Genomic DNA, 20,557 nt, shown 5'->3' with positions numbered 1-20,557 from the left:
CTGGAAGAGAAGTGACAGCATTTTAGCACAGTGCTGGCCTATCATGTTACTGCTCTAGGCTTTAGCCCCTCTTCCCCTCCCATTTTCTAAGTAGTGGATTAGATCCTATTTGGAAACCTTAGATGGGAGGACAAATTGAGAGCTGGAAGGAGCCTTAGGAATCTCTCCTGTGCTGGGAGAAGAACAGAGATAAAAGAAGAAAGGAACTTCTTAAGATCACCAAGAAAAGAGCAGAGCAAAGCATAGCGTCTCCCAGTTCCCTTTCTGTGGCTATGCCTATTGTCAACATTGCTGTTGCCAGGCTCATGGGGGTGCCATCACTGATTGAATAACATCAGAGGCGAGCATTCATCCACAGAAGGATCAGAGCACTGCAATGATCCACACTTCTGTAGTACTTCCAAGACTCTTCTTACCACCCTGGATCACACCTGACTAATTACGGAAAGATTTAACTCAACAAAGAAGCCCACTCTCTCTTCTAGATACCACACCTTTGTGCAAATGTCACTTCTTAGGTCCCTGGGCCAGCAGAGTAGTCTGCACACCTGCTCTGGCTCCCCCTTTGTTCCTTCTCTCCTTGTGCACACCCAGAGCATTCTCTCCCCAGTCTATGTTCAGTGCAGATGGTGCTGCAGGTCCAATGAATGGAATGTTCACTTCCTAGGAGAGAGGTTTAGAGGACAGAGTCTCCCTAACGGAGGACTTTGGCTGTTCTTAAGACACCTCTATCCCAGCAGGCCGTCCCTCGTTTCCTGACCCTGCATCTGTCACCACAACTCCCCCAAGTGTCCCATATTTACTTATTTCTGACCTCAGATCACATAGGTTCAGAGACAGAAGAATTTGAGACACTTGTCCAATAATCAAAGGCACCAAGTAACCCTTAAGACTTTTAAATGAAAAATCTTATAGTAAACGTGCAGTTTGGATGCTCAATAATCAACCTCCAGTCTGTCCTGGGCACCAGTGAGCTTCCTACCTGCAAACATGCAGCCCTGCTGCAAGGAGCCTTTTCAAGCCATGTCCTCCAGCTCAACAGTCTTGTGTGTATCCTAGGAGAGTCTACTTCACCAGGTGACTCTAAAAGAGAATCCTGGGCTCTCTCACACCCTAAGGATCAGGACCCACATCTCCAATCTCATCTCATCTTCTCAAGAGGAGCCAGGCTAGCAAGAGAGCTCAGAGATCTGACTGTCCACAGTTCACTGGGAGAACAAGCCCACGGCGTTAGCACTGACTCCTGTGACTACTGCTCACAGTCCTTCCAAAGCCATTTCTACACAGCCAGATACATGAAGACTTCACACAGAAATGTCCACCAGCCTCTGATGAGCCAGTCAGTAGCACCTTGGCTTGAACCTGCACTGCCCTTGGCCACCACTTCCTCTAACATCTGGGTCTCCTGATGGGTTTGAAGAAGCCACATCCTGCAGCCAAATACAGAGAGTCTGGGGAAAATCAGCTCTTTCCAGAGGAGGTGACTTCAGCTTTTAAACCAACACTTCCTGGCTGACTTCTTTCTCTCTCCCAGTTCCCAAGTGTTGAACTGTACATTCCGTGTTTCTTACAATGTCAGCCCAGCAAGGGAGCAACAGTGTCTTCCTGAGTCTGAGCTTGCATTGCTCTTTTACAGGCCTGATGAGATGTTTGAGACACGAGTCCTATGCCCACACTAAATCTCTATCTATAGATTACTAGCACTGAAGGAAACAACTACCGTTCTTCAGGACAGCTCAACACTTGCCAGTTTGGACAGCATGAGATTTGATCTGATTCTAAGTATTATGGGAAGAATTGTGACACTCCCTCAATAATTTCATAGGTTGAAGACTAAACTCTCAGAATGACAGAATATGACTGCTTTTGGAGTAGGGCCTATAAAGATGTTATTAAGGTAAAACTAGGTCATATGATTGGTATCCTTCGAAAGACTAGGAATGCATACAGAAAAAAAGATTGTGCAGGATTCAGAGAGAAGCATCTGGAAACTAACAAGAGGTCTCTAGGGGAGTAACCCTGCTGACACCATGATCTTGGATGAAATGAACTTAATGCTTGATGCAACTTGGCAAGTTGACACCCTAATCTCCAGGGTGATGGGAGTATTAGGTCATGAGCATGGAGCCCTTGTGACTTTGAAAGTCCTTCATACTCTGTGAAGACACAGCTAGAGGCATCTAGGAGCAAAAAAATGGGCACTCACCAGACATATTAATTTCAGCTTGATTTTAGACTTCTTAGTCTCTAAAACTATGAGTATAAATATATATAATTTATATGTAATTTTTATATAAATATACAAATGAAGTATATATATATATAAATTTAATGTGAGGGCACATGCAGCTTTTACTTTCAATTTGTATGTTTGGGTCTGTGAATGTGAGTGCAAAGTCCAGAAAAGGGCATTAGAGCCCCTGGAGCTGGAGTTATAGGCAGTTGTGAGCTGCCCAATGTGAATTTTGGGAACTGAACTCAGGTCCTCTGGATGAGAAGCAAGGAAGTGCTCTTTGCCACCAAGTCATCTTTTTAGCCCCGTATCAATACTTAAAAATGCATGGCTCATAGTAGTTTGTTTCAGATGAAGTGGACTAAGAGATTGTATTTCCTGCCTCCAAACTATGAAAAAAAGTCAGTTCCTGCAGCTGGAGTTATCCAGTCTATGAAATGTGTCACAGAGACCTGAGGTGACTATGGTGAACAGTGACTCACTTATTCATTAGGCTTCTGTTGAGTGGCTCTACTACATGCAAACCATCAGAATTTAGCACCGTGCTAGACATAAACAGGAGAACCCCAGCAACACACAGTACAGTCAGTATATCACAAATGTGTGTTATACAGATATACGTTTGTTCTGATTTGACTGATATGTTAGGGAACAATTGGAGATAAATGTAAATTTTGTGTTTGCTTATTCATGGGAAATAGCAGATGAACACAGAAAACTGAACCTGACTGAACCTAGCCACACAGAGAGCCCTACAACCTACACACCCCAGACAACTACAAAACTATCAAAAGGAATGTCTACTCACCAGGATTATCTACATGTGGTGTTAAAACTCTGGCTGATTTCACATGACTGTCCTGGTAGCATTTCATGAGAACACACAGGTGACAACACTTCCTGAGACCCATTTCCTCAACCAAATTTGTCATTTTCCAGGCTAAGAACCATGCTTAATAATGCTTATGAATTTCCATTTGTCACCTAAAGCCATGCTGGCATTTTTCGTAAGTTCCTACTTTTAGCTATGGAGTGCTTCACTTCCAACTCACTTTCCCCAATGAATTCTGCAGATCTTATTGCATTTATTTGTAAAGAGAAGTGATTCTGAAGAAAGTGTCTGTTATGTTATGGCAGAACTGACTTACGTAAATGTTTCAGTAAGGAACTGTATGTATTTCAGGTGGTTAAGGCCTGGTCTGTAAGTGATGGATAACAGAGATACATAGAGAACATATGGGTCTCACTAATGTGGCAAGAGCACCTCCTGCTGGTCACATGCACTAATTATAGGTAAAATTCAGAATAAAAATGACATACTAAAAATTTAAGATACTGTGAATGAAGCCACACACAACTAAATAAAATATATTATCTCACCTTTAGGATGTCTTATGACTTCTACTTCCCAATATGTTTACTGGAAGATCATTTTTTTTTTTTTGAAACAGGGTTTCTCTGTCCTGGAACTCACTCTGTAGACGAGGCTGGCCTGCTTCTGCCTCAGAAGTGCTGGTATTAAATGTATGCACCACCATCATCACCAACCACCACCAACCACCACCAGAAGAACAATTTTTAAGCTCAAATGGCAACACACACAAAAAAAAACTACATTGACCTGTCATGGAGTTTTCTGAAGTACACAGCTGTTCTCTCAGTTTCTCCACGTCATCAGGGTGCACCTGTTCATAGAGTGTGCTCCCAAACCACTCTGACTGTGGCTGGTTCAGGACAGGAGTGACAGAATCAGACACGTAGATTACTCTCCCTGTCTCGGCAGCCACCACAAACAGAAATCCGTCAGCAGCTTCAAGGATGAGATGCTTCAGTTCCTGGGGAGGAAAGACCATGGTCAGCAAGTGATAACAGATCAATTATCTTCTCTTAATTAGCACTCTCAACTGTTTGTATATCATTGAAGAAGAGATTGTACTGATGAACACTGTTTTACCCATTGAGCTTAATTTTTTTAGAAAAATGAACAAAACTTGCACCATCCCTAAAATACGCTGTCATTTCTTGGAGAGAGTGATCAGGGGTATCTCCAGCATAGAGAGATGAGAGAGCAGATAATGATAATCAGGAGTTGCTGAGTGGCCAGTTTCCTGAGATACTTCTCTCGTGTGCTGAAACTGCAGTCATGACACTGCAGAAGGGCCTGGGACCCTATGCGTGGCAACTCTATGTGTGGCAAGAAAGGTCAGATAGTAGGAAGGAAGGAGGGTGGAAAGAGACAAGAGAGAAAGAGACCGCAAGAGAGAAAGAATCTTCCCTTGTGTGGGGATATTGCACTCTTGTTCCTTTTGTTCTAATAGGTGCCTGCTCAAGTCTACATGTCTGTCGGGATTCCAGGACTCTGAAAGCTATTGCCATCACCTCAGCAAAGACAGCACAGAAAGCAGCAGAGAACAATGAAGCTAGTCTCATCATTTAACACCGAGAAGAGGGGGAGGAACTGGCCTCTTCTTACCAGGCTTACCAGAGATATGATGATCAGTAAAAGTGTTGTGGATCAATAGATGAGCAGCAGGAAGACCTGCTGTCACCTCAGGGGGCCACGAACGAGGCGACTTTTACACAATGAAATATACATGCCTAAATGCCACTCAGTGGTAATCTACACCCTTTCTTATAAAGCTAAATAAAATACCTGGACAACTGGCCTGCAGGAGGTGTGAAGCTAACTCTTCCACAAATGCCAGAGTCTGTGCCCACCACTCCAACTTCCTCACACACTGTCCATGCCCCAAGGAACAAAATCATCCTTTGCAGTCAGCAGTAAGAAAGCATTTTCCCCATCTGAGACTCAAATGTTCAAATGCAATCCCCCATGAAATGGTTACCACACAACAGTCAGGGGCACCTGGGAGGAAGCAAAGGATAGAAACCAGAGCCTCCAAGTCGGAGTGATGTCCTAGTGCCCAGCCCCTAGAAGACCTTCTGGGAACACAGTCTAGGAACTTTGTGGTTGTACGCAGACACTGACCGGGGAGCAATTCAAACACATTCAGCCTGGGAAACCGGGATGGATGCAGATGGCACAAACATTTTTTCAACCAAAAAGTTTGCTCTGTGGATTTCCCATGTGATCTTCTGCTTCCTGTGTCTCTCAGATGTGTCTGTGGCTCTAAGAACATCAGCTTTTTCATTCTCACTTTCAGGAAAAATCTTCCCAACAGGAAGACCCTTGTTAAAAGTGGGGTAAGATGTGTGGGGGAGGAGAGAATCCTGTGTCACTGGAGGAGGCTGTGTGACTTTGTCTATGCATGTATTTTGTACCCAGTTTGCAAAGGTCTAACGGGACAGGGTCACCTTCACTCAGCTCTTCCCACCCTCTCTCCTGAGGTTCATCTGAGAGCACGTTCTTTATTACTGGCCTTTCCTCATTTCTCCAGTGAAACAGTATGGGTTTGGGAGTAAAAAGGATGCCATCCACGCCCTTCCTTTTAGCTTTACAACTCTGCATATTTGACGGTCTTGGCTTCTGATGTTCAGAAAGTTTGCTTTTGGTGAAATTTTGGAAGGTTAAATGAGCTTCTGATGTGCAGGGCTAAGTAAGAGTTAGTAGGACTCTGTAAATGTACATGTGACCAAGAGAGAAGCATGCATAAGGCACATAAATGTGTCGTTGCTTTCTCTCTGCAATCCTCCTATAGTCGCTCAGAGTCCTTTTGTAAGGATTAAATCGATTCATTCATTATTCATTTCATTTACAGTATTTACCCTAATGTTAGTACTACTTAAATTCCCAGCAGGTCAGGCCTCGCCATTCATCTTCATTATAGAAACATCCCCAGGCTAAGCAGTCTACACAGTGATGCCTACCTCAACACACTCACAGAGCTGGGGCTAGCACATGTTTCATTTTTATAGAGATGGGAATGAGGGTAGAAGGGCGTACCTGGGCCATAGCTAAGACCAAACATGGTCACCACCTTCTTCCTGAAACCCTCAGCATGAAGGACCAAGTGACCCCCGGGAGGATTTAAAAGGGATCAGAGTAAGGCACCTGACAAAACACCTGTGAGGACAGAGGGCAATGGTGTTGGTTTATTTTCCTTGTTCTTCTACACCTGCTGTCACAGCATGGACAAATGCTCTGCACCGCACAGCTAACGACCCCTAGTGCCTTCTCCACTCCCCCTCTGTACACGCTGTGCCTCTCTTAAAAGTCCTTATGCTGAGGTCTCTGTGTTCAGTCTGCGATTCCCTCACACCTTCTTTACTGAGCACAGCCCCTGGTACGACCCAGTCCCTTCCTCTCAATTTTATTTTGGCCTTACATTCTGTCTTGTTAAACACTCCATTACTCAAGATTCCACACATTGGATACTTGGTACTTTCAAATTAACACCTCTGACAACCATGTAATTTCACATCTTTCCACCGAATCCATCATCATTTATCTTAGGAAAGCCATGGAAACGAGAAAGTAAAAGTTTTATTTTCAGTTAGGCGGCTGACTAGAGCTTTAAGTACCAGCCGATGCTCACTGTGATCACCAAATGAAAGACAAGGATTCAGAAGACAAGCCTCCAGGTTCGGATAAACCCACGTACTAATGATGTCTTGCTATCTCATGCCTTTCTACTCCCCAGTTAGCATGGGTATAAAAACACGGCTTTAGGGAAGCCCAGGAGACCAGTGTCCGGCTCATTCTCTAAGCAACTGGCCCTGGGAAAGTCTCTAAGCTTTGATTCTTCACTTATCATACAGTGACGAAGAGCAGTGGCTTGTCAACTAAAGTAAATGAACAACACAGAAAGATGTGACTTGGACCAGGACCATGAGTGCCTGACAGCACCGGCTGTCATGGTCCTGTAGATAACACCATCACTGCTGTTGTGACTCTGATGGCATGGCCATCTTGCTCCCCTTACATAAAGATTATGGTGTCACTGCCATCTTCCTGTATCAGCCTGCTCATCCCATTGTGTTTTAAACTACTCCTCACTGAGATTTATGTGCACTAAAAGAGCAGACAATAGACACATCTGCCACTCTTGAAGAATACTTTGTGCTGAAGAATGGAAGTCAAATTTCTTGCCCTCACCCCTTCCCCAATTCCATGTTCCTACATAATTTATCTCAGGCTTGTGACCTTAAGGATCTCTCCCATTCCCACAACAGCCCTGGGGTACCTGCTCAGTGAGGAAGGAAGGCTTGTATGCGCCATCAGTAGATTTGTTGCCGGTGCCCCTCATGGACTTCATGTGTGAGACCGCCATGCGCAGAATGGTGAGCTTGTCTGGCTTCCTAGCCAGTGCACTGCAGGTGGGAACCATGTCGGAGAGTTCCGTAATATATTGAGTCATCTTGTTCCGCCTGCGCCGCTCAATCTCACTGTGGTTCTCTCTTCCCAGAAAGCAAGAGGTCAGGGGGAGGGAAAAAGAGAAGGATCAGACCAGGGGCCGGTCAGCAGACATTGGGATAAAATAACACACGGTTAACATCAGATAGCCAAATTCCTGGGCCTACCTCATAATGGCTCAGTGCTTTGGGTAGTTGTAGACTGAAGCCCTGACACATCTGTAAGCTCATGTCTATGTGTGGGGAACATGGGCCTCTGTGGCCTCCTTTTCTAACTATGTATTGGCCCTTCCTTATTCGTACACATACCTATGGACTTTTCTGGGACATGCAAAATTAAGACCAGGGAGCATGGAAGGCTATTAACTGAAGCAGGCTTTCCGTGTACAGCATGATTTTAAACATGAATGTGTGGACATACATTTACAAATGTAGCTCCTGACTGCTTATTCGTGATATGAAGCACTCACTATAAGATAGTCTCCAGCTTATGCTCCTTTAGTTTTTTGATGGTGGTAATACAATCAGTAAACACTGTACCTCAAAATACAGAAAGCACCCAATAAAGACAAATACCCACACAGCCATGCTACTTTTACCTCCAAAACAGCACCCAAGATAGCCTATGAATCCTCAACACCCCAGTACAAAGTGTTGGATGCCTAGCTAGCCAGATGTGAGTGTTCTAATCTAATCTGGCTAAGGGCCGCCCAAGCCAGGCCGAGATGCTTGGCTGGGGCTGTATGAAATGCCTTTGTTTTTAGCAATATGCTCAGCTAACAATGGGCTTGCAGTACTTAACACATCGTAAGCCTTACTATTCTGTGTCACTAAGGAGACCGTTGATGACTCAGATTCACTTTATATAAAGTTGTGAACATGCCTTTCTTCTACAGCCAGTGTATTCCCTGCAGCATAGTAACAGAACAGGTGTGATCCTGGCTTATTAACAAATAACCAATTAAAAAAGGAATTACCCAGTTCCATTTCTGAGATCCTTAACGTGAAAAACCAACAGAAGGGCTGGGAGATTATTTCTGCCTTGAATTATTTTTACCTTTAGGTTCAAAAGAGAGTAACAGCCAACCTCATCCAACACACTTGCTGTTCCCTGGGACAAAACAATGTCTAAAAACACAGCCCATGCTGCAGCTGCTGCTGCTGCAGGATGGAGGGTTTTCTGGCTTCTTGGGGAAGGACAGTGACACCAACAGTAAGAAAAGAAGGTCCCCAGGCAAGGCCGCTCCACACAGTGCATGTGTCCTCAGCTTTACACTCCAGGAAGCGGGATAACAGGACAATCAGCCCAAAGTTGTGACAATGCACATGCTTAGTGTGCTGAGAGACCCTCTGTAGAAACAGCAATCCCTGTGGTGGACTGGTGTGAGCCTTCTGGACCATAATTTCCATTCAAGGTGTCCTGAGCCAGCCCCACCATGAGGAGAGAATGGCAAAGAAAACAAGGAAGTCCAACAGGGTCTTCAAGCAGCATGGGCATTAAGTAGGGATGTAAACATCCACTTGCACAGCACAACCCAGGGGCGGGATCTGGTCACCTGCTCAGAAAGTCCTTGGAAGGTAAAAGGCAGGTGAGAGAAGACATAGAAGAGGAGGGACCAGAAAGGGTTAGTGACAGTGGGCAGAGTGAGACCCATGTATTGGTGGAAAGAGGAGGTATGCTCTAGGAAGAGGGTTTATCTCGAGGGTCAAAGGAAGGCCTAGGATTGGGAAGAAACATTGAGTGAGGAAGAGACGTCCCTGTAGGAAGAGCAGACCTGGTGCAAGAGGAAATCGAGGAACTTGGGAAGCTGGGGAACAGGCCAGACCACAGTGAGAAATCTGATGGGCCAATAGGCCCTGATGTTGTAGCTGACATCATCACCTTTTAGAGGGGTTCAGAAATAGATGAGCCATGTAGGAGAGAGGGGGAAGACAGGCTAAGACCAGCAAGCAGATTCCTGAGGCCATCCCCACCCACAGGTGATTAGCTGGAAAGATGCCCTGGAGGCCATCCCCACCCACAGGTGATTAGCTGGGAAGATGCCAGTGAAGCAGCAATGTTCTTACACACAGGAAAGACTCTCCGGGATCAGGAAAGACAAAACTTCCTGAGCAGGGAAAGAAAGGGTCAGCCAGATAAGAAGAGCTTGGGGTGGGGTATCTACAAGCCAGAGAAAGTGATGCAAGCAGGGATCTGGACAGAGGACTGCTAGCTCCTGAGCACGGGCAAGAGTCTGCCATGGAGATACCAGAATCCCTTTCCTTGACTTCCACAACCACGAAGCCAGTCATACGACGCAGACCACGTTCTTCAGTTGGACATTTGTCCAGGAGGCCCGAAGCAGGGAGAACTCCACCTTGCCAGCTCACACTTCCCGGGGCCACTCAGAGAAGGAGATACTCTGAGAGTGCATGGGCCGATGACGTAAGGAGAGGTCAGACAAGAAGTTCAGGCACTTCTGAGCAGATGATTCAGGCAGGACCCAGAGTTCCCACCACACCTCCTTGCATGTTTGTGGGATCATGTGAAAAAGGCTTTCCTCTCTGTGCAGAGCAACCCCTAAGGAGACCCTGCCCACCACATCTGGAGTGTCATTCTGACCTTGGGATGTCCCACAGCCCCACACACCTCTCCCTGGGTCCTTTTCTCCCCTCTCTCCAGTCCATATTCTGTCACTCAGCACCTCTCTGAATCATAAGAACACAATGTCTACTCTCACTTATCTCTAGTCCAGCACATGCTGAACAGTGCCTTCACCACAAACCTCTGTCTGCCAAACTCTTGCAAAAACCTCTTGACTCTTCTCCCTCCTCCATGCCCATGCCCACGGCAGCTACTGCCACCTGCACCACGTGACTAAGCCTCCTCTCATCTTTCCTTTTCCTCCATCTCAGACCTTCTATTGTAGACAGACCGGCAGTTCTCTAAACGCAAGTGTGATCCATTAAAGTCCTTTCAGTAGTGACCCCAAACCTACAGAGACAAGTCTGAGCTTTCAGAGAGTGTCTGTGGTAAAGAGTGCTATGGACTAGGTTTCTCTATAAACATTGGGAAGGGTCTTTGTGAGGTTCTCTGATAGATCCATAGATAAATTCAGTGTGTGGACTGAGGTAAAGGAAGAAAACGATTATAGCAATATCTAAAGGCTGGAAATCACACTCACCAGTACAGGAAGCGATACCATGATCTTACATTTTCTATGAAATAAGCCTGAGCTACTAGCAGTATGTTAAAAGAGCTGAGAACTGCCAGTTGCCTGGCAACAAGATCTGAGAAGCAAACGGTATGCATTGATGTGTATGATTTCATCCCGAAGCCCTCAAGGATACAGAAGTGAGGGAATGCCATCCTGTGAAAAGAGAAAGGCGCATCCTTAAGACCCTCTTTACTAGGCCAAGTTCATCTTCTCCCCCAGGGGAGGGGACAATGGGCTCGATCGATCTGTTAGACCTGTAAATGCGATGTCTATGAGCACGCATAACTGCTGGGAGCCAGGCAGCACAGTAAGGAAACATTCCTCTGCATATGTGGGAGCAGGGTCAGGACTCTACAGCAAGGACAGCTGGGGTGCAGGAGGAAATGACAACTCTGCTGGACCAAGAACTAAAGCTTTGCCCCAGGGGGAGTCACTGGGGGAATCAAGGGCAAAGAAGAAGGTGCAGCTAGCTGTGTGAATTTACTCAGAGCAGTGGGGGTGTCATCCATTTTGATTTACATTTATGAAATGGGAGCACTTCAAAAACTTTCCTCATGGTCTGCAGGAGGTGCTGTCACAATTGTGGTGCTGTTCTCTTGTGACCTAAGGGCTAAGGTTTTACAGGATGGTACGAGAGTATGTGATGAGGAGGGCTCCTTAAACAGAAGTCTCAATGGCTACATGCAGGAGTCCCAGAACCTAGGATACTGAAGGCAGGACTGAGTCAGAGGAGCCACACTGTCATGTGCTAAGCATGAGAGCCTCTCATTGCCTCATTTGATGCACAGGGAGGGGGTCCAATGTAGATGTGGTCCTGTAAGTATAAGATACATGGTTGATGTGTAACTGGCTTTTGATGGTAGCTTGGGACTATCTGCTGTCCACACTCTGATGCCACTTCCCATAGGTGCAACTAATGTCACCTTTAACACAGGAACATCCTCAGACATTAAAGTAGAAAGCCAGCTTGGGCTGTGCAGCGTTGCGAGATGCTTGGGCCTCACTTTGAGTGCAAGCTTGTAGATTGGGTGTGCTGTCAGGAAGCTGACCCTTTGAAGGACAGATGCCGCTGGGTCCTGGTGTCCGTTAGGGAGGTTTGTGTTTTGTTCTGGTGTGTGATCAGAGTCTTCTAGAGACAGAGAGCTCATCCCTGTCTGTTGTCCAGGCTTGTGAGTTGACAATGGAACTCAAGAGGAAACAGAAGTCAAGCCCAGTGCCAGTACATGAAGGTTGTTTCCTTAGGCCGTGCTGGGAAAGGAAGCCAAGCTTCATATTTCCATCCCTGAACATTTTCAGCAAACAGATCTCCTCTTTTGAAGCTCATATCACCCATCACTACCACCCTGAGGGCTCTTTGTCACTGTCCCCATTAGGCAACCACACTGACACCCAGCTCCCCAACAGTGTCCACATGAGATCAGGCAGCACAATACAGCTTCCTGTCTACCCCCTGTTCCACTTGAGGTCTGCTTTGAGGGGGCCATAATGCAAGAAGCATGAGTCAGCTGCTATGACTTGGACCATATTTCCCAAACCCAAGGTCAAGGTATGAAGTATAATTTTAAGCAGAACATATGGATCCAGAACCATCCTTGAGAAAAGCTGGGACTGATCACTACACTTAGATCAGGGGACAGAGATCATGGGACTGATTTGCTGAGATCAACTATAAGGATGGTACTGGTTTGCATCACAGTCTTCACATTTCCCAAGGCCTTGCCAGATGGAGCTATTGTGGACTGACTGCAGGCATGGGAGCAGGAAATGGGAGAGGCCTTAGAGTGTACCTTACCAAGGCTGGCAGGAGACCCTGGATGGTTAAGTGGAAGGTATGGCGTGTACTTGGTTGTCTCCCCAACTCTGAGCAAATCAGATGTGGTCACAGGTCCCTCAGCCACGGATTATTTCAAATACCTTAGTATAATGAAGTCAGTCCCTCTGGGATCCCATGAACTCAGCTCTGTAAGTAACAGCACATGTTGGAAGCACATTCCATCTCTCTTATTGTTAAGGCACAGAGGAAAGGATGTGGTTGATAGAAGCAAAGGTTTGAACTTGACTGTGTAACATGTGACTCATTAGCAGGCTCAGAGTGGTACACAGTGTTGGGGTCACTGCCTCCTCACGGCTGGGCCTAAGAATGAACTCTGTGTATCTCGACTATTGTTTCATTACCGACATTGACCTGCAGTGTCAAGCAAATGTCATTCCATGTTTCTCTTTCTCTTTATGTTCTGAGACCAAGCATCACTATTTCCTGAGGTTAACAAGCTATGGTATGGTATGTAATCTCAAGGGGAACTTTGACATAGGGGACAGTGTCATTCTTCCTTCCACAGAGAGGCTGTGTGGCAAGGGAAAGCTCTGGGGTGGGGGTGGGAGAGAGAGAGAAAGAGAGAGAGAGAGAGAGAAAGAGAGAGAGAGAGAGAGAGAGAGAGAGAGAATGAGAATATGAGAATGAGAATGAGAATGAATATGAGAGAGGTGTATCCATTTCTGAGACTGGCTCCTTTCCAGGAATGGAGCACTCTTGCTACTAAGATACATCTTTAGAAACCTGGACATCCAAGATGGGTGGTCATACCTGCATAGGAAGAGATAACTGTTGTTGATAATTGGTTGTTGTTGAAGCTCACATCTTGTTTTGATAGGAAATTCCGAGGTCATTAATGTGTTCTTACCTCATCTTTCATGCTTCAGATGAGGAGGAAACTGGGAAATGGATGAGCCTGGTCTCGGGGGGAAAGTTTATGGGATGAGGAAATATCTACTATGGACTTGAAGGCTGGGACTCCTTGGACAAGAACAAGACATTCATCCCTCCTGCATTTGTAGAGAACACTGCTTAATTCACGGCTATCATTTTGGTTATGGTTACAAAGAACCAAAAGGACCTGCATGCAGAAAAGTAGACAAGCAGCCTTGTGTGCTGTGTGGACACCACACTTCTCAAAGTTGCTTCAAACATCCAAGACTGTCAGTCCAAACGGAGTGAATACCAAGGCAAGCAGCTATCACCAGAAGCAAGTTTCTACGATCAACAATAACCAAGAAGGAGTGCTCAGGGATGGGGGCATCAAGGCAAGCCCTGCTCTAAGAAGATGGTACAATGAAAAGCATGGTAAGAATGTAGGAATGATACCTTCCTTCAGCACACGTCCATGTGTCCCAAAATGCCCCAAACAAAACAAACTGGAAGAATCAGAAATCATGGTTCTACCTTAGCCCACCGGCACTGGTGACCCTAGAGTCTTCCTTAAAGGTCAGCTGCACCCAGGCCAGTGCCACGGAGCCAACTAAAGATGCTGTCACAAGTCAGTCGCATGATTGTCAGGATCTTAAAACCAACCCCAGACAGGCTCCATATTTCCTGTATTTCTCCTTATTTTCCACAGTAAAAAAAAAAAGGATTCATGTTGATAACTGTCTCTATACTTGAACCCTAGGTTTTTGTTTTTTTGAAAGGGAGTCCACTAAAGTTAGTTACTGTTTAACTTAAAAGCAAGCAGGATTAAGAACTAAGTACTTACCAGTTCCCCGATTTGCTATGGGTTTTTTGAGACAGAATCTTGCTATATAGCTTAGGTTTAGTTTTGAATTTGCCATCTTTCTGCCTCATACTCCCCACTGCTAAGATTTCAAGCAGGTACCACAAGGGCGGACTTGGGACACACTAGGATTGCTAATAGCTGCCTGCCACTGAGCCAAATACCTGCATTAAACAAGGCATACGCAAGAGAGTCAAAGATCAGGCAATGGCTTACTCAATGACAAGAGGCAGCAAATGCCTGTGCTTGCCAGTCAGGTGACTGCTACTGGCTTGAGAAAGGTAAAATAAACTCACCTTGAAAATTTACTGGGACCTTCACCATCTTCGTCATCGAAGTCCATTCTGAAAAGTCAAAGCCACAGGTTAAGCACTGGTTACAACTTTCAGAAGACTCTATTTGGTTACATGAGCTGTGAAAGCAGAGCAGTCTTCACCCCATCACGTGGCTTCCTACTGTTGGCAGTGCCAAACAGTATCCCTAGGGTCTCAAGAGAGAAAAAACCACAAACCAAAGGTCTCCAGTAATTCACTATTAGTTCTCTGGTCAGAAATGGGAATACTTAAAGTGTCAACTTGTCCCTCTATAACCCTTCTCAGGTGACCAATGACTCGGGCCACACTGTGTGAAGTCATCAATATTTCTTATCTCTGGGGTATGTGGGTCCATCCACACCGTGTATTCTATATCAACACTTAATTTCTGAATTTTATGGTATATTGTTCAAGGGATTTGGAAGACAGCAAGTTCAAAGGGTATTGAGTATTAGGGGGGCAGTGGAGCTGACTGAGAATATTGCTTGACATCTGGTGAGGCTCTGAGAACCTCAGGGCAAAGGCCATTTGAGAACGTCATTCTGTATTTGATGCCAAACTCACTCAAGCTGGTTGTCTGCTTGCTGAAGCTCATCGAGTTATTCCTCAGTTTCTTCTTCTTTCCTGCCCCCGCTCCCTTGCTAACATCAATGTCTTGGTGAATTCTCGCTTAACACCCCAAATGTTCCTTCCTAAAAACCCAAGTGCTTCTAATGTCAGCATACACAGGCTGGAGGATGTTTGAGCAGAGGAGAACTTAACCATGGCCAAGGGCACTCAGAGTTTCCGAGAATGAAAATGAGACGCCGACAGCAAGCGAGGCTCTGGAGTGGGGCATCTGCAGACCCTAAATTACTCTGCTTGTTTTCAGTAGGGTCTGAAGGACTTGGTGAGTTATAGTCTCATGGTCCAAGCAGGAGGGAGGCCAGTTGCCTGGCGGCTAGGTCTGAGGAATCCCATGGTTTAGCAGCTTACTGTGAGAATGGAGAAAGCACAGTGAGATTCTGCTCAAACAACAAACAAGCAAAGCATGGAGTGTGTACCAGGAGACCACAGCTACAGAGGCCAGACCTTCTGGCCCTCACTGAGGAGAGGGGAAGGCTGAAGTTCATTCCCTAGTCTGTAAGGGCCTGGATGGTAAGTGACCCGGGCAATGCACAGGCTACCCAGGTTACCAGGAAGCAGTCATGTTACCCAGAAAGAGCATCCCTGTACACATGCTGCAAGAGGGGCCCCAGCGAGATGCACGGCGACCTCTCGGCTCTGCAGTAGCTCCAGGGACCTAGGAACTAGTATCAGATGTGACAAAATGAAGGGAGCGTGGGCAGCTTTTGCGTGTCTTTGTTCTGGACTGTATACAGTGCAGCCTGGTTTGACATGCCCAGGATTCCCTGATGGGATCCTTACCCACTTGGATCCTTGGCCCTCAAAAGCCAACTGTCCCCACAACAAAATGGCAGTTGTGATGAAAGAAATAGCTCTGTACAAAGGGAAAAGGCCATGGGAAGGAAGAAGGAAAAGACAGAACACAAGTCAGCAGGGAGATTCTCCTCAGCTTGGCTTCGGAAGTCCAGCACTGGCCAGAGCTGTCCACAGGACGAATGGAGCTGAGTGTGGGAATCTAAATAAAGAAAGCTCATTAACATCCTGTATAATTACTAAGCTATTATCTCACCTTCCTGGAAATTACATGTGGGAAATAACCACCAAAAATGTTTAACTGAGGCCAGTTGCATTTTGCAGAGCTACACTGCCACCTAGTGCTTACAAAGGGAAATATCACCTCTGCCTACATTAAAAGCCCATGTTTTCAAAATTCCAAATAATTTATGCATGGATTTATCAAAACCATAAATGAGTGCAGTATTCACAGTTATCTATAAAATTCCATTCAGTTCAATTTACTATCAAATTTTCTATAACATTGAGGGCGGGGAAGCACGCTCTTGCACTCTTGGGCTTGCCTGTGGAGATACAGGACAACTGAGAGATGAGGCTCTCTCCTCCTACCCGTGGATCTGGTTATGTAACTTAGGTCATCAGGCATGGTGGTAGCAAGTGCCTGTACCACTGAGCCATCTCCAGGGCTGTTGATAGGATTATGATAATCAAGCTCCTACAAAACACAATTACTCGTTGGCCCTCACTCCAGGCCTAAAGATCAATGAGATGTTGACAGGTATACGTGGACTCCAGGACTTCAGTGCTGAATTACGCTCAAGCAAATCACCTTCATTTTAACAGAGTTTTCTTTACCAATACCCTACAGAACAGATAAATAGGAACTGAGTGATGCACTGAAGGGTTTCAGTTTGTCCTGGTGAGGTTTGGATCAGGCCAGAAGCAGGTAAAAGAAAAAGATGGTCTAGAACCTGAGCCTACTGGAGTCTATCGGAAACTTGGAGCCATGATACGTGTATGAAAAATTAAAAACCAAGAAACTAGCGTTCCTACCTGTGAACACGTGCAATCACACATGTAACATGGAGAGAAACTATATCCAACACCTCTGAGTGTGCATTCAATCATACATATGTAGAATGGAGAGGAACAGTATAAACACACACACACACACACACACACACACACACACACACACACACACACACACGGGGTTGGGTTCGGGTCCCTGCCACCAGGCTAACCCGCTTTAAATACGACTGCGATAAACTGGAGCTTGTTTCTTCTGCTATGAGAAGTATAACACGTAAATCATCCTTTGTTTTATGGATTTTATGTTTCTCTATTATTCTGAAACATCTGGATAATAAGATAAATCAAAACGTGACTTTAAGTCCTATTGTATTCACTCTAAAAAACAAAAACAAAACCAACCTCGGCACAGTGAACCAGCGAGTCTCAGACAGTGGGCTAACACACAGTTGATCCTAGTTCGGGGATGCTAGTTGTCAGGAAGCCTGAACAAGAAGCTCGGATAGGCATTTGCAAGCCTGACTTAAGTGAGAAAGAAGTGAGGAGAGTCTCCCAAGCAGTGCTGTTTCAGAAGGACAGACAGTGCAGCATCAAATTTGAGTTTGCACAAAGCATTCATTTTTCAAGCTTGCTCAGCAGTGGCTAGGTAGGAGCACTCCTGTCCTGGCCACAGCGCCCTAGAACAGAGCAGTGGCAACATGTCCGAAAAACATTTTCACTTCAGAGCCTGGTTGACATTGCAGTTAAAGCCAGGAATGCTCGCCACAGAGACATCCCTCTCTCTCTCTCTCTCTCTCTCTCTCTCTCTCTCTCTCTCTCTCTCTCTCTCTCCCTCCCCACCCTTCTTTCTTTCTCTTGCCTTTAATTTTTAAGCAGGGTCACACTATGTAGCCCAGGCTGGTCTTGAACTATCGAGTGCTGGGATTTTCCCCTCAGTGATGGTGTTTTAGAAGCTCAGTCCTGGATACAAGGCAGTGGCAGGAACTGATACATCCCTGACCATCACCATCTGCAGCCTCCACCCCACCCAGATGGCAAGCTTCAGCTTCTCATCACTGCCACTTCTCCGTGAGGTTAAAAGCACTGCTTGTGCCCGTTTGTCCCGTGGGAGTCTCCCTGTCTTGCTGAGCTTAGGGAGGTCACGACAAGAATGTATGTCAGGTGACTTGCTTCAGCTCTTTTCTCCCACACATGTGGAGCTACTTTGCCAAGAATCTAAAGCTTCTGAACCTTCACCCCTCCTCCCAGTTGCCAGCAGGAGAGCAGCACCCTGCTGAGATGCTCACAGTGAAGTCTCCACAGGGAAGTGGGAAGAAAGCCCAGCCAGGAAGGACTCACAGCACTAAGTCAGGCACACATCCAGGAGGACCCCAAGTCCTCGAGAGGCAGTGTGGCCAGCTCTGCGAGGCTGTGAAGCACTAGCGAGGGATGGGTGACTGTCCTGAGCACTTGGAACACTTGGCTCTGTGAGAATGACTGTCAGGCGAGAGAGGGGAGACTGAAAAGGAATGGGGTAGGTTTTCTCCCTCATACCCCATCTTCTTCCACATCCCCCCCTGTGAGTCTCTTCAGAGCATGTCTCCCAATGTTAACAGAAGGAACAGTTGGAGACACCATGCTGGTGACAGTGACAGCAAACAACAGTCAACACCAGCCATAAGCGCAAGGCCCTGATGGAGCTATCAGCCTTTTGATGCCAATGTGAGAATTTCATGAAAAGATGTAAAAAATGCCAGAGGTAAAAAAGCTCCAAGACTCACTAGGGAAACAGGTTTGCAAAAGAGGTGGTTCCCTTCTTAACCCTGGATGAGTCTCTAAGTCATGGGGTTTGATTCCCACCGTCTGACAGGAGGAAAAGACAGGCAGCACACAGGTTCCAAGGAGGATGACCAAGGCTTCCTGGCGAAGACCCAACTCACTGATCTGCCTCCAGAGAGCCTCAGTCTCACCTTGTGGTAGGGTGTCAGAGGCCACTGCCCACCCACCTTCAACTCCGTTTCCTTCTCGATAACGTGCTTCCTCTTCTTCAGCTGTATGTGGAACCGAACCCAAGCCCAAGTGCCAGCCTGCCCAGGGCACGCACTAGCTTCTAGTGCCCTGGTGGACATGGTATGGTCTGTCTGTCTGTCTGTGGGGGGGGAGGGTTGGTTTGATTGAGATGCCATGTTCCCCACAGTCTCATACATTTGAACACTTGGTCCCCAGTTGGTGGCCATTTTTGAGTAGGCTTAGGAGGTATGGCCATGTGTCACCAGGGGCAGCTTTGAGGTTTCAAGGGCCACGTGCCATTCCCAGTCCACTCTCTGCTTCTTGTTTGCGGTTTAAGATGTGAGCTCTCTGCTGCTCTTGTGGCAATGTCTGTCCACTGCCCTAATTTCCCAGCGTGATGATGATGGACTCTCACCCCTCAAATAGACCCGTTGTTCTCTAAGTTGCCTTGCTCACGGTGTATCACAGCAATAGAACAGGAACTAAAACTACAGGACAGGACAGCTGTGGGGAATTCTTCAGATATGGAACTGAGTCCTAGATCAAAGTATCTTAAGTGCAATGCAGAAAGCAGGAACTGTACTCTGGGATTGGGTCAGGACCCTGCAGGCCAAGATGGAAAACTGCTGGGGTGCACACTAGCCCAAACCATGAGGAAGCAGGCTCACAGATGACCTCACCCCAGCACAGGGAAGGCCCATGGGTCCTCAGCATGGGTTGGGGCAAAGCATTTTTGCCTAGGCTTGAACCAACATAGGGTATTCATTGCAGAGCCTAGTCTGGTATCTTCTAGAAACAGACAAGGGCGAACCAATGGGGTTTCTCTTTAAAGAATGTGAGTTAAGGGAGTAACATCTGAAATATTTTGGATTTTTTAAATTGAAAAAATAGATGTTTTACCACTATATACATTCTTTTGGCAATCCAGAGTGCAGAATTTGTCCACAGTTAGCGAGAACAATGGCTCAGACACCAGGCAGCTGTGCAGGCAGCCCAGAGGCAAGCTGCAGCCTTTACCCGGCAGGCAGGTATTTGTGGCACCCACTAAGGGGACCCAGCAGCAGCAGCAGAGCACTGACTTCCTCAGAGAGTGCATAGGACTCACCACCCGGCTGAGACTGTCAGCCCTGGACTCCGCACAGTAACCATACACCGCCCAGGCTCCTTTCCAGAGACCAGTACGCAAAGCAGTCTGAGCTTACCAGAAGATGGCATCATAATAGTGTGTGTTGCATCCTGTCCCCACTCCCTGTCCCCACTCCACTCCAGACCCTGGTGTGCACCGGTCTCCTTGCCTTTGTGCCTTTTTAAGAATCAGAAGGTTTGGAAGAGACTCTTGGGATTAAAATGCTGGACCTTTTCAACATGGGTGGAGCCTGCAGTCTTGGGACTATGGAAGGTGTTCTGTTCTCACTGGATAGGTGCAGCCGTGGGCAGACTGTGTGCTCTGAACGTGAGCAACCTCCTGAGATTGCTCCTCTTATTTATTAACTACTTCACCGAAAATGAGGGGGGAAAAGGACCAAAGGG

The 20,557-nt window shown here is 46.4% G+C and overlaps 1 protein-coding gene across 4 annotated transcripts in view; it reads right to left on the bottom strand.

Moving 5' to 3' along the window:
* Arnt2 (aryl hydrocarbon receptor nuclear translocator 2) overlaps positions 1–20,557 on the bottom strand; it is a 153,713-nt gene that overhangs the window by 87,194 nt on the left and 45,962 nt on the right. For 2 of the 4 annotated variants that reach the window (XM_032893286.1, XM_032893287.1), the window contains exons 3-5: positions 14,588–14,635; positions 7,378–7,591; positions 3,855–4,068 (exon numbers count right to left, since the gene is read on the bottom strand). In XM_032893286.1, coding sequence (XP_032749177.1) covers positions 3,855–4,068; positions 7,378–7,591; positions 14,588–14,635 — 476 coding nt within the window. Of the gene's footprint in view, positions 1–3,854; positions 4,069–7,377; positions 7,592–14,587; positions 15,042–20,557 lie in introns of those variants that run through there. The other 2 variants (XM_032893284.1, XM_032893285.1) reach the window with 2 other exon arrangements.

The sequence above is a fragment of the Rattus rattus genome, chromosome 2, assembly GCF_011064425.1.
Source record: "Rattus rattus isolate New Zealand chromosome 2, Rrattus_CSIRO_v1, whole genome shotgun sequence".
Taxonomy (NCBI): domain Eukaryota; kingdom Metazoa; phylum Chordata; class Mammalia; order Rodentia; family Muridae; genus Rattus; species Rattus rattus.
The sequence above is the reverse complement of the archived record's forward strand: the minus strand, read 5'-3'. Positions and strand labels throughout refer to the sequence as shown.